The sequence below is a fragment of the Zalophus californianus genome, chromosome 14 (assembly GCF_009762305.2).
Source record: "Zalophus californianus isolate mZalCal1 chromosome 14, mZalCal1.pri.v2, whole genome shotgun sequence".
NCBI classification, from domain to species: Eukaryota; Metazoa; Chordata; class Mammalia; order Carnivora; family Otariidae; genus Zalophus; species Zalophus californianus.
The window spans coordinates 57,523,935-57,536,694 of record NC_045608.1 but is presented as its reverse complement, the minus strand read 5'-3'; the positions used below and the strand labels follow the sequence as shown (position 1 = coordinate 57,536,694).

General features: G+C 43.2%; 1 protein-coding gene across 4 annotated transcripts in view; it reads right to left on the bottom strand.

Annotated features, from left to right (window-relative positions):
* FHOD3 (formin homology 2 domain containing 3) overlaps nucleotides 1-12,760 on the bottom strand; it is a 450,944-nt gene that overhangs the window by 178,630 nt on the left and 259,554 nt on the right. For all 4 annotated transcript variants that reach the window (XM_027576518.2, XM_027576519.2, XM_027576520.2 and 1 more), the window contains exon 6: nucleotides 11,362-11,456. In XM_027576518.2, coding sequence (XP_027432319.1) covers nucleotides 11,362-11,456 — 95 coding nt within the window. The remainder of the gene's footprint in view (nucleotides 1-11,361; nucleotides 11,457-12,760) is intronic.

The window sequence follows — 12,760 nt, the reverse complement described above, 5'->3', positions numbered from 1 at the left end:
TCTCAGTGCCTTCCTGGACAAGATCCTGGCTGGTGCCCACCCCACTCCTCCCGTGAGCTGGTCTCAGTGGGGGGGCCCCCTCCTTGTGCCCCTCTCATTAAGGTTCTTCCTGAGCATCTCTGTGGTCACAAGATCTTGGGCAACACAGTCCCAGGGACCCAGAACCCCCTAGCCATTCTCCCTCATGAGGCTAATTTAAAAAAAACAAATCCATGGTTTTCTAGCAAAGTCTTTTTTTATTGGTCTCAACATGTCTATTCATGTCTGCTTCTCCTTTGTTGTAAAGGCTCTGTATGGAGCTCTTTTGGCACTGTATTTTTATTTAAAAAAAAAAAAAAATCCCAAACTCTTCTGATTCATGATTTTAGGCTTCTATTGAGTCTAAGTTTACATTTATGTGTGTTTAGAAGCCTTACTATGTGAATTTAACAAACATGTTCGATAGTTAAACTACTTTAGAGAAAAGGGCAGAATGTGAATTTATGGAAATGCCTGGTACTAACTGCAAGCATGTCCTAACTAATCACCAAGTATGTCCAGTGGGACTCCTCCCCAGAAATACCTTACTAGCATTACTGTAGAGACTTGAAAGTAATAAAAGCACATTACTTTAAAAGGTTCCTACATCAACCCTGATTTATCCAGAAATCATTTAATTTGATGCCCACAAGTACCTGGAATACAGTCAAAACCCTCCAAAGCCTTGGAACAGCCACAGCAGAGGCCACACACCCATTCCTCCAAGTCTAAACATGCTGCTCATCGCAAAGCTCTTAAAAATCCACCCTTGGTGCCATTGCACTGATCTGAGACACATTCTAATAGGAAGGGCGAAGGAGGTTACAAGCCCATGTCCGCTGGGAAGGGACAAACCACAGGACGGCAAAAGACCAGAGAGGCAGGCACAGTGCTGGCAGCAAGAGCAAGGACCACAAATGAGGGAGCTGGGGGCAAGCCACACGGGGGCCAGCACACACACCACAGCCCGGCTCTGCCGCTGTAGACTCCTCCAAGGGACAAGGCAGTGTCCCTCCCATGTGAACTGTTGGATTTTCAGCTCTGCCTGGTGCTCCCTCATGTTCTGATGACAGGTTTCACTGCAATGGTTTACAGGCTCAAACATACGCCCATCTGTCTACACCGAAGGAAAGTCAGTAAGAATTGATTCTCGTTCCGAAGGTACATCAATCTCATGAGAAGGGAGAGCGACCAGTCATAAAGGAGTACAGGGCAAAAAGGGGTCAGTCTCAGAAGCAGTGGTGCAAAGCCAAGTGGGCAAATTCCTCACATCTGGAGACTTCTGAGTGGCCACCTGCTAAGGCCACTGCAGAAGAAATACTAAACCTGGATGGTGGTGCAATGGCTGACCCCGTTTAAGGTCCCTCCCATCCCAAGAGGCCATGCTGCTTCTTTCAACAAGATCGAGGGCTTTCCAGACGCCCAGCACCCAACAGGGTTCTGTGAGGGGATAACAAAGCCATGGTCCTGACTTCACAGAGATGGTCGTCACGCTGCTGAGAGAGGACTGAGAATACCTCCACACTCCACAACTGAGTGTTCTCTGTCCTAGAAGCCCTCTGAGCCAGGTTGCTGAGGACAGAAAGCACTTGCCAGAAGACAGCCCTGACGGTGGGGAGGGAGAGTCAGTAGAACCGGCTTGGAGCTGATCCAGCTGCCTGTGGTTTCCAAGGAAGAGAAAAGCTGGGTGACAGCCTTTGGGTTCGTGCTCCCACAAATAATCCCACTTCCTTAGGGGCTAGAGGAAACACGCCAGGGGTCTAGAGTCAGCCCTTGAGCTACACGTTCCCTACCTTTTATATAATTACATTCAAGGGAATACTAGTATTCTATTTTAACACTAGTCCATTATAATACATTATGCTTTATATTGCTTTAAACCATGTAGCTAAATCACAGTATTTCACAGGACTCTGAGACAACCCCCTTGTTAGGAGGGAAGGACAAGAACAGGCAGCCAGCTGTGAATTGTGTTTCTCTTAAGTATTTAGCACACTTTGGGGGCCACTGGGCTGAGCTTTACTTTCTGCTGCAACTATCATCTTGCACTCCATTCTTACTCAGCATAAAAGAGAGGCCATGAGCCTTCAGAGGAACAGAGATGCCTTTTGACGGAGGGATGTAATGTTTGTCGGGTCAAGCCTCAGTCTGGGGATTGAGCCTCCACATTCCATAAACAGCTTGGGGATCCAATGTGGCCTCCATGCCAGGGAGGCTGAGCCTGACGGAGGGGTGGCAGGATACCATCAACATAGCACTTTGCCTTTTTTTTTTTTTTTCTTTTCTGGGCCAACCCACAGAAAGAGTGTGGTATCAGCTGGTACAGAACCCAGGTATCTGGGTTTTAGATAAAATGCAAGTACCAGATGTATGGAAAAGGAATAAAAGCCAGTTTCTCAATAATCTTGCACATTAGAGCAAACTGGAACTGCCTTCATGTTTTATTGTACTTAGAGAAACACAAGAACTATACTTAGAAGGTCAAATATGCTGCTTATTAAGTAGAAATAAAAGTATTCCAAAAAAAATCTCCAAATTCCTACTCCTCTTCTAGAAATTCAACAACGATAAAAAGAAAACAATTTCCAAACCTCAGGATTTAAATTACAAAGGAAGTTAGAAGAACATGTTTCATTCTATTTGTTTCATTTTCCACTAAAAAAGCGTAAATATATGTTCTAGAAGTAGATGCTGGTTATTAAAGCTGAATTAGAAATTGGTAAGCTAACTGACTTATAAAGCTTTCCACACTGTTTATCAGCTTACCAGAACTAACAATATACCGGGTATTTTAACAACAACAAAGAGCCAAGTGACTAAAGACACTTACTTTTAAGGCCTTCTCATTTTAACGATTGCAATGACATACCCTTAAGCTGAGAATTCCTGAGCAAGCAGCTCAGAACGGGCCGAAAGCATTTGTGACTGCTTATCAAACAGTCCAACAGATACCTCAGACCCTGAATCTATCCCTTCTAAGATACTGTCTGCAAAACGACATGGGTCTGGTCAAAAATCAAGTGTGGGCCCAAACAGATTACCTGAGCACAGAACTCTGGGCTGTGGCGCTGTGGCTTTGTAGGTATCTGGCATGGGGTGGGGGGAGGTGCATGGAGACCAGGGTTGGCACGTCTGCCAGGACAGGAAGTGACCTGCACCAAAGCCATGTGCTATGGCCTCAGGGCCTGATGGCCGACCTGCTTATGACCTAATGGAATTCGCAAAAAGGGAACCAGACTATGTTTGTGATTCATGTAGTAGCCAAGTGAGAGTCTGGGAACCACTTAAGGATTTCCTAGTTAGTGGAGAGGAAATCTTGCAGGATGGAACATACAGCAGAGTATTCGGAAATACTTAAATATCAAAATTTAAAAAATGCTACAAATGAACATCTTCTTTCCATTGAGATAAAATTCTGGGGCTCAGCAGGAGGTTTTCTTTAGAGAACAATGGGTAAAAGTGGACAAGGCCGGAAGATACCCACTTTGCTAACTTTCTTTTAGGATATTCCATGTAATTATGAGGAGTTGGATGATAACAGGTAACACAGATCCACTCTGTTATTGTTAACTAAGGAATAGCAAAAACTTGGCGCTAAAATACTGCCTTAAAGAACACCCTGGTAATATTTACAAAATGAAGGCGAGAAATCAACAGGGTTGGGCCTTGTCCAGTTAGTGGCGTCCCCATTCTCAGATGCAAAGTCTCGCGTTCTAGAAGGCTACCCAACTTGTCACACGACTCATTTCTGAAGAAAGTCAAAGGAGAACACAAAGGCCAATCTGACTCTTTCTACTGTACTATGGGGAGCCCCATCTTTCCCTCTCGTGCAAAAACTTAAGCCTTGGGGAAATGAGACAAATATGCTCTTGTGAGCTATAATAAAGGTTAAAGAACTTTCCTAAGCAAATAATCAACCCTGGAAACGTGACAGAGGACAACTAAGCCTGAGGAATGGCAAATGTGAATCGAAAATGTGAACAGGGCAGAAGAGTCAAAGCCCCACCCCCTGCTCCTGTTTCATGGGGATCTTGCCTATGTAAACTAGGAAACTACTATTCTGTTCATCAACAAGCCTCTTGAGAGTTATGGTTCCCACCACAAATCAGCTCCCTGAAGCGGATCATCTCAGAGTGGATTGAAGATGTTGCTCTCCAGCCCTGCGGCTGGAGGCCCATCCTGGACCATAGTGTCCTCTCAAGCATACCGGCTCCCATAAGGCCTGGCTCAAATCTCTTGTCTCTCTCCCTGACGTCTTCCTAAAATAATAATGAGTGAAACTATTTCTTTTTTTTTTTTTCTTTTTCTTCCACTGAGATCATCCTTATATGGGGCATCCAAGCGATCACACAGGTGAGAATTCGTTTTCTGGCTGTATGTAGCCAAGTAACCAGCAAGACAGTGATAACCCTTTGTACCCACCATCCCTTTAACACAAATATTACTTGAACATGCCATTAAAACTTGCATAATTTTTTAAATCTTAAAAATGAAACACTGAAAACATGGAAAAATATTCAAACACCACCTCATTCGCTATGTTTTCATGAAGTTAGTAACAAAGCTCTTTAAATTGAAACAATTCTATTAATATGAGAAAAGTCAAATGAATTACAGTCCATTTCTATGACTATTACATAGGTTTTAATATGTTTTACTGTAATAACACAGGAAAATGCTTGTAATATAGAGTTAACTATGTAAGAAAGATTCCAAAGATGAGAAGAAAATGTACAATGTTAATGTTTAGATCTATATAGAAGTATTTCAGGTGATTTTGACTTTTTTTGTATTTCTAAAGTTTTATACAAAGAGAATATTACTCTTTTGATCATAAAAAAAAAAATCACTGAAAGTTTTAAAAACCCCAGGTCCCCACCCCTATTATCAAGAAACTAAGCAATCAACAGAACCAGATTTAACTCAATGTTGCGATTCTATAATTCACAATGATTAGTATATTAACTCTGGTGGAAAAGGTGGACAATGTGCATGAACAGATGAGAAATTTCAGGGGAGGGAAACTAGAAAGAGTCAGTTGGAAATGTTAGAAATAAAAAGCACTGTAAAAGAGACGAAGAATGTATTTCACAAGATCATCAGGAAGACTCGAATAGCTGGGCAAAGAATCAGGTAACTTGATAAGCCAACAGAAATTGCCCAAAATGCAACAGAGGAAAAGAGAGTGAATCAGTTTTCACCATGCAAAGCATATTTTTATGCAACATTTTAAAGCCTAAAACTTCACCTTCCTGGACAGAAGTTAGATGCAAGAACATCTTAACAAGCATCCTACTGAAGGTAAAATGATTCTAATGAAGGCACACAATCTCCATTTCCTCATGTGAGGATCCAAAGATGCAGACATTAAAAACCTTGGAAAATTATGTACCTCAAACAATGGTACATCCGATGGTCCCCTAGAGTGAGAACAGGAATTCAGATAATGACTTCTCAACATGGCAACTCTATTTCAGTTTCTACATTTGAATATGTTAATTAATATGGTCCCTCATAGTACTAATAAGTGAGCATAATGTTTGTCGTTCTGAGATTTTACAACACAGGCACCTCAAACAATGCAAAGTTAATGTCCCCATTTTCAGAAAAAGGATTACCGATGAAGTGGAAAATTGATATCCCACACTTTATTAAACCCTCTATTGATCCCTGGCAATATGCTCCAAAGGCTTTCTGGATGAATGTCTTATAAGCACTTAGAAAAGAGAAGGAAACACCTGGGATCAGCAGTTTTCAGGTGAGCAGGTTTTGGCAAGCTGAGCACATCTCCCTTTTTTAAGCAGGAAGTTGGTACAAGTTTTGGGAAAAGAGAGGTTAGCTCACAACACGGGGCACTTATGGGCAGCTCCAACAATCAGTGTTTTACATATTCTCCACTATTATTTTCATTCCCATTTTATAGATTATTATCCCCATTCTATAGATGAAAAAATGATCCACCCAAAGGATCAGACAGGTGTATTTGGTCTCAGAGCTCTGCACTTAACAGCAGATGCAGCATACCTTGACTTTGGCCTTAGAACTCAATGAAGAAATTGAGGCTGAAGGCTAGAAGATGATCAGAGGTGGGTGCCTTCCCACTAACTGCACCAAAATGGCCTTAAAATGACTGATGAGTGTCTACCTGCAAGCTTCATTCATCGGTTTAAGCATTCCTTGCCTGTATCGACATTTTGGCTTATTAAATTTATATTAAATAAAACTAGAATTAACAGTTAACGTGATGAATGGCCAAAGCAAAATGCAAAATAATCTTGAGGCCAGAACTCTGACCTGATACCAGTGGGATACAATGCAAAGCCCTGCATTTAGGTGTAAATCAATCACGGAGATACAGAGTAGAAGAAACTAGCAAAATGGATGTATAACAAACAAACAAACCAAATCCCTGGGAGGTTTAGTACATTATCAGTCTGATGTGAGCCAGCACCCAGGGCAGCTGCTGAAAAGCCTAATGAATCAAAAGTGGGATTTGTGGTAGAAGGGCGCTGTATCCAGTATACCGAGGAACTGCAAGTTATGTTGCCAAGGACTTTCTGTGGAAACCATCAAGTTTAGCTTGGACAGGACGATATGTTGATGGCCTTTAAATACTCAAAAAGCTTCCAGGGGCAAGTGAGGGTGTGTTGCTCCAAATAGCAGTGCATAGTGTTTGCTTAATATCAGAGAGGTAGATGCAGGTCCCGGGAAGGCAGGCTTCCCACCCATTCCAGGGTCCAGCAATGGTGCTCTCTGCCTCTAGAAGGATCAGGAAGGTGGCTGGTGAATATAAGGAACATCTTTAACAAGACTTTGCCATCTCTTCGAGGCCAGGGTTCTGTTTTATATTCTGTAACTCAAAAAGAGCTTCAGCTCTCACTCCCATGTGGGGCGTCTGTACAGATCACACGGCAGTGATATGCCAATGACCTGAGACCAAAGAGCTCCCTGAATCTCCTCTCCTCTTCCTGGAGCAACTGACAACATGGAGGCCCTGGCTTAGCCCTCCTTGTGGACAGGACCTTCACCTCAAAACCAAGGTGCCAAAGTTTTCCTGCCAATGAATCCCAATATCCTCCATTTTCATTCCTGCCAGAGGCCATACCAGATTCCTGGCTGCTCCGACTCAGAACTGTGACCCTATCTTTGATTCCCGCTTTTATGTATCCATATCCAGAACCCCAAACCTAGGAGGCTTTTCCTCAAAATATCCCCATGTTTCCATTATTCTGTTTCCACAGCAACCTGTGCCTAGATGTCACCACCTCACGGTTTCAGTGGTGTGCAAGCATGCCTATCCCCACCCAGCAAGAAAGAAGCCTAGAGATCTGTGATCAGCACCCTGGGGCACAGCTGAGAAAAATTAGATTCCATGGGGCGGAACAGAAAAATGGAGACAGCAGGGTGAGCCAAGGTGGACAGCCATCCAGAGAGTGCAGATTCCGTGACTGCATCCGGAGGCATCCCTGGAGAACCCACAGGAGGTGGGGGCCCTGGGGCCTCCCCCGTGGACCAGAAGGGGATCCATACAGAGAGACAGACTTTGTGTGTTAGAGTGATGAAAGACCAGGCTGTACAAGCCGAATCATTTCACCCCAATTAATTAGACTTCCAGATGTATGAAGAGCAAAAAATCCATGCTGTCTGAGAAGTCATAGGATGAGCATCTGCTTCTTACCTCTGACTGGGGAGTTTAAAGATGGGCTTTTGTAAATAAAATGAAACACTTTTTTTCCTTTCTTTTAAAAAGTGATTATTTGGCTGCAAATGCATCATTTTCTCCTCTGGCTAGGAGTCTCAAATATCTGCAAATATGCATTGCATAATGACCCTCTGGCAGGCTGCAAAATCACATCTTGTTGCCTTTCATAGAAGGAAAAGGAAAAATTATGAAAACAGAATGACAAGCTTTCTCTAACCCAAGATTTCATGTATCAACTCTGTGCCTGTTTAAGGCAAAAAGAACAGGATTTTAAGGTAAATCTTCTAGGTTCTGAGAAATCGGACTCTTGGTCAAAAGAAATCCCTAGGACCTCTCTGGCTTTCCTGATTTCTTAAGGTGAACAGGGAAAATCTATGTGTAAGGAGGGGACCGAGGCTTCCCTCTTAAGACCAGTGGGTTTCAGGTCGGCGCAGCCATGCTTCCTGCAGATCCTCACCATCCAGGCATGGCCCTGGGGGTGGGGGGGATGTCAAGGGCCACCATTACTGGTTTTGCAGATAAGAGGAGATCTCATGAGAACTACACCAAACAACAGTTTGGGGGTTGCTGCCACTGCTGACATGGCCACTAGCCCGGAACTGAGCACACCATGGAAAACAGAGTGAGACCTTTACCTGACAGCACAGTAAGTGGACATGTCACCCACAGTCCCCTCTCACAACACTGTAAGTTCCAAGGCTCAGGCTGACCGTTGGCTCAATTTTCTCGCCCTCATAGTGACCGGCTCAGGGTCGAGCACATGAGCTGGAGACTATGATGGACCTTCCTTTGGGAAATGAAAGATGGAGAAAAAACCAGCACTGAATCCACAGCTGGGAAGGAAGAGATCACTCCACCCTAGACAGAGGCCCCCAGGGAGAGATGCCCAGGGTCACTAATATTTGTGTGCTGGACAGGGAAAGGAGGCTGGGGAGGCAGAATTCCTACACACTCATTCTTGAAAACTTTTAAATTTTATGATTTCTCCATGTTATTTAGAAATGCAATAAGGAGGTTCCCTTTTTTTTTTTTAAGATTTTATTTTATTATTTATTTGAGAGAGAGAGCGCGCGCACAAGCAGACAGAGCGGCAGGCAGAGGGAGAGGGAGAAGCAGGCTCTCCACTGAACAGAGAGCCTGATGTGGGGCTCGATCCCAGGACCCTGGGATCATGACCTGAGCCAAAGGCAGACACTTAACTGCCTGAGCCCCCCAGGTGCCCCAGAAGGTGCCCTTTCCATTGCTTTCCTTAAAAGAATGAATCCCAAGAAACATCGGCAGGAGGGTGTCGAAACATATTAGACTCTAAGCCCTCCTCCCATGTACTGAGCAGAGAAACGATCTCTGTTCGGTCTGTTTCCTTTTTCTCTTTCTTTTCCTCCCCTGGGGCTCTCCTCTCACGTTTCCCCATCTCCCCCCCTTTCTTTGTGCCTTTCCCTCTGTATCCTCCCTCCCTTCCTTCAGTCCCACCACTAGATTTTGCCTGCACTCTATGCCCTTCCTGCTGATGAGCTAAAAGACTGTCATGCTTCCTGCTGTAAGTATGTGAGATTTTACTTCCCTGTAGAAATAGCTCTGGCTATTGGTATTTCATCACAGCTGTAATAAAGCTACAAAGATTTTTTTTTTTTTCTGAGGCGGGGGGAGGGGAGGGGCAGCAGGAACGGGAGAGAGAATCTTAAGCAGGCTCCATGTCCAGCACAGAGCCCAACGCAGGCCTCGATCTCACAACCACAAGATCATGACCCAAGCTGAAATCAAGAGTCGGACACTTAACCCAGGTGCCCCCAAAGATTTCTTTATTCACCTACAACATTTGCCAGAAGTCCATTTCTACTGCAGAATCTCCTTCCATCTCCCTAGACTGTGGGGTCCCCGAGACCAGCCAGAGAGACTTGGGAAGGGAGGGAGCAGCTTCCAAATGAATGTGAAGGTTGGGGAAGGCTCCCAGCATGAGAAAAGAACAGAAAACACTGAAACAGTTTAGGAGATATAAACCTTCCCTCAGCCTGGCTAAATCAACCTGGCAAAGCCAGCATTACATTCAGCATCTAAGGTCACCCACAGCAGTTTGTAAAGAGAGTCATTTCCATTTTCCATAGAAAACAAAGCCAAACACGAGAGAGAGAGAGAGAGAGAGAGAGAGAGAGAGAGAGAAGACTGTCAGTCTTCTGAGAGAAACCATGGCTATTTCTATTATGAAAGGGGTGGGGAGAATCTATCATCAGTATTATGAGGAAAAGGAAAACTGAGAGGGAGATGTAAGGGTCAACCACAGATCTGGGACCCAAGGAGTCCTGCATATCAGTGCCAGTCACAGAGAAAAGGTTCCTCCCATGACAAAAGGGCACCATCACCAGGACTCTGGAAGTCTGTGAGGACCATAAACGCCAAACGGGATCTGTTCTCCAAAGTCAAATCAGGGCTCAGCACTCACTCCTGAGGTACAGCAGAGTCTTTGGGAAGCAGGTAACAGGAGAGGTTGGGCCAAGGGATAGGACTCACCACCATGAGCTAGAGGCTAGTGCACACCAGCCTTGATAGGCTTGCCAAAGTGGGTGTGGGAGCAAGTACGGGATGGGGAACAGTTTGGGCTGACCACATGCTCTCCAGGGACCCCCGGAATGTTATGTTGATTCTGTGACCTGTGTAAGCCAGGTTCAAGTCGCTCATCCAGGCCCTCTAGATGCCGCTCCACCTGACCCTGTTGCCCACGACAGTCACTTAGATCTCCTCCACGATGCCCCACCCACCCTCAGCCCAAATCTGACTACCCTCTAGCCTGGGTTCATTTGCACCTGCTCAAGACAGGACCCCTTCTCACTCCTCCTCATTCCCCCCCCACCTCCAAATGGGTCTCCCACATGAGGACCCAGGGAGGAACACACCAGAGCCTTGCCCAGCTTCCGGTACACCTCAAGTGACGGGTAGGTCTGTTTCCTTAGTGGAGCATTTCCAGAAGGCGGGGGTCTCACGCCACGTCATGCCTGGATAAAGTCACCACATGCCAAGATCCGCGGGGGAAATGAGAGGGTTCTCCTAACTAAGCACTACTTTCTCAACTATGAAATGGGGTAACGTTATTTATCTTATCACAGTCTTCTGTGGATTAAAGAAGGTAAGGCTTGTAAAGCACCTACTATGGTCCCTGGTGCCTGGTCAATCTTTACTCAATGTTAGTTACTTTTCTAACTGATGGTAGAGTTGAAAGGTGGTCTCACATTCCTTTAACTACATATAGGAATAAGCATAGATGTGTACAACACAAAACTATGTCCTTAAGTAACTGAACAAACATGAAGATGAAACAGAGCCGCTAAGATCCATACTGCATGTATGGTACAATCTTTTAATTAAGCATTAAAAACCAGAGGTGCCGAAAGCATCTGATTAAAGCTTAAAAGAAAAAAAACATAAAATGCGTTAAAAATTCAAAAGCTTTTTGCAATTTGAGTGTATTCTTATATCTATAAAATAGTAGTCCTCATTTGTACTATTTTTATATCTATAAAATAGTAGTCCTCATTTGGAACCAAGCTGAACAGAATTTCTTTCTGCAAAACCATCTCAGAGAGGAGAATCAAAAGAAAGGTGTAGGACATGCAAACTGAATAAAACGTTCAACTATAACCTTCTCTTACCTTTGACCCAATGAGCGTGTATAGCCACTGAATGGTTTCATTGTGGTTTATTACTCCATTCATCCCATCCACATACAACATAATTTGGCCCAAAGCTACAGAAGAGAAGAGAAAAAGGAGACGGCATTATGGTTTTATATGTACACGTAACCTTCAGTGATCATGTCGGTTGAGATTTTCATACTTTTAAGTACACAGTGTGTCACAAACCAAACCTGAAGAGATTTCCTGAGCTCTGAAATTAGCTGAATCTCATCTCAGAGAGAAAGCGTTGGCCATAGCAGAGGAAGCAAGGGCTATTCCTGGTGTCTGGAAGATGCAATTAAGGTACCAAATCTAGTGATTGTTGCTTCTGTGTGTCTTGATGTATAAATGCATGTTTTTATGTTTCTATATCTGTGTGCAGTCCCAGACGGGGCAACCATATCCCTCGGATGGTGTCTGGCTGTGGCCTCCCACTAGGGCCAAGAGGAAAAATCAAGTTTTTAAAAAGCAACCTGGCAGGTCTCAGATGCTATGGGAACATCCTGACCTCATACAATTTTAATCCTTTAGATAAGAGATAAATATATGCTTTATTATTTGCAATTCCTTTAAAAGACTTTTCAGATTTAAAAAAATGTCAGAAAGCATGAAAAAAAGCATTTGTCAGACACCAAGTCCCAAATTCCTAGTTAAGGAAAAGACACTCATATTATCTTTATTCACCAGAAAGAAAATACAGGTCATTTTACTACCTTTTTAAAAAAGATTAATTCTAATTTTTCAGTTCCCTTAATAAAAAAAAAAGCCATTTGGATTCTAGATATTGAACAAACAGAAGTTACACATGCTGAGTAAGTTTCCTTAAATCATGCGTGACCTCCCAAATCTTCTTTCATCCATAATTAGTTGGCACAGGATTGACATTTTTAGGCAACACTGTTTTTCCTGGTCACAGCAGGACATCTCATTGCAGAAAATTGGAAAATATAGAAGAGTGAAAATAACTCATAATCCCATAACTTAAGGATAATCATTCTTAATATATGGACCTATCTTCTTCCATTCTTTTGTTTCTTATACACACACGTTTATACATAGGTCATCGGGAAATGGTGCTGAATGAAAATAGTAAAACACAAAATAGTGAGTAGACACTAAGTCCAAGCATAGAAATATATGTGATGTTAAAGAATACTTATCCTAGTCAACAAAAGATCAAACAAAACCACATCATCGAGAAAAATGATGCTCTTAAATATGCAAAAACTCAAAATTTTTAAAAATTGAGTATTTTCTTGACACAAAAAACATTGTTTTTTTGAAAATAACAGATTCATATTCTATTTAATGGTGAAATACTGGAGATACTCCTATTAAAATCAGGAAAACTAAAAGATGACGCCCACCAATCCCC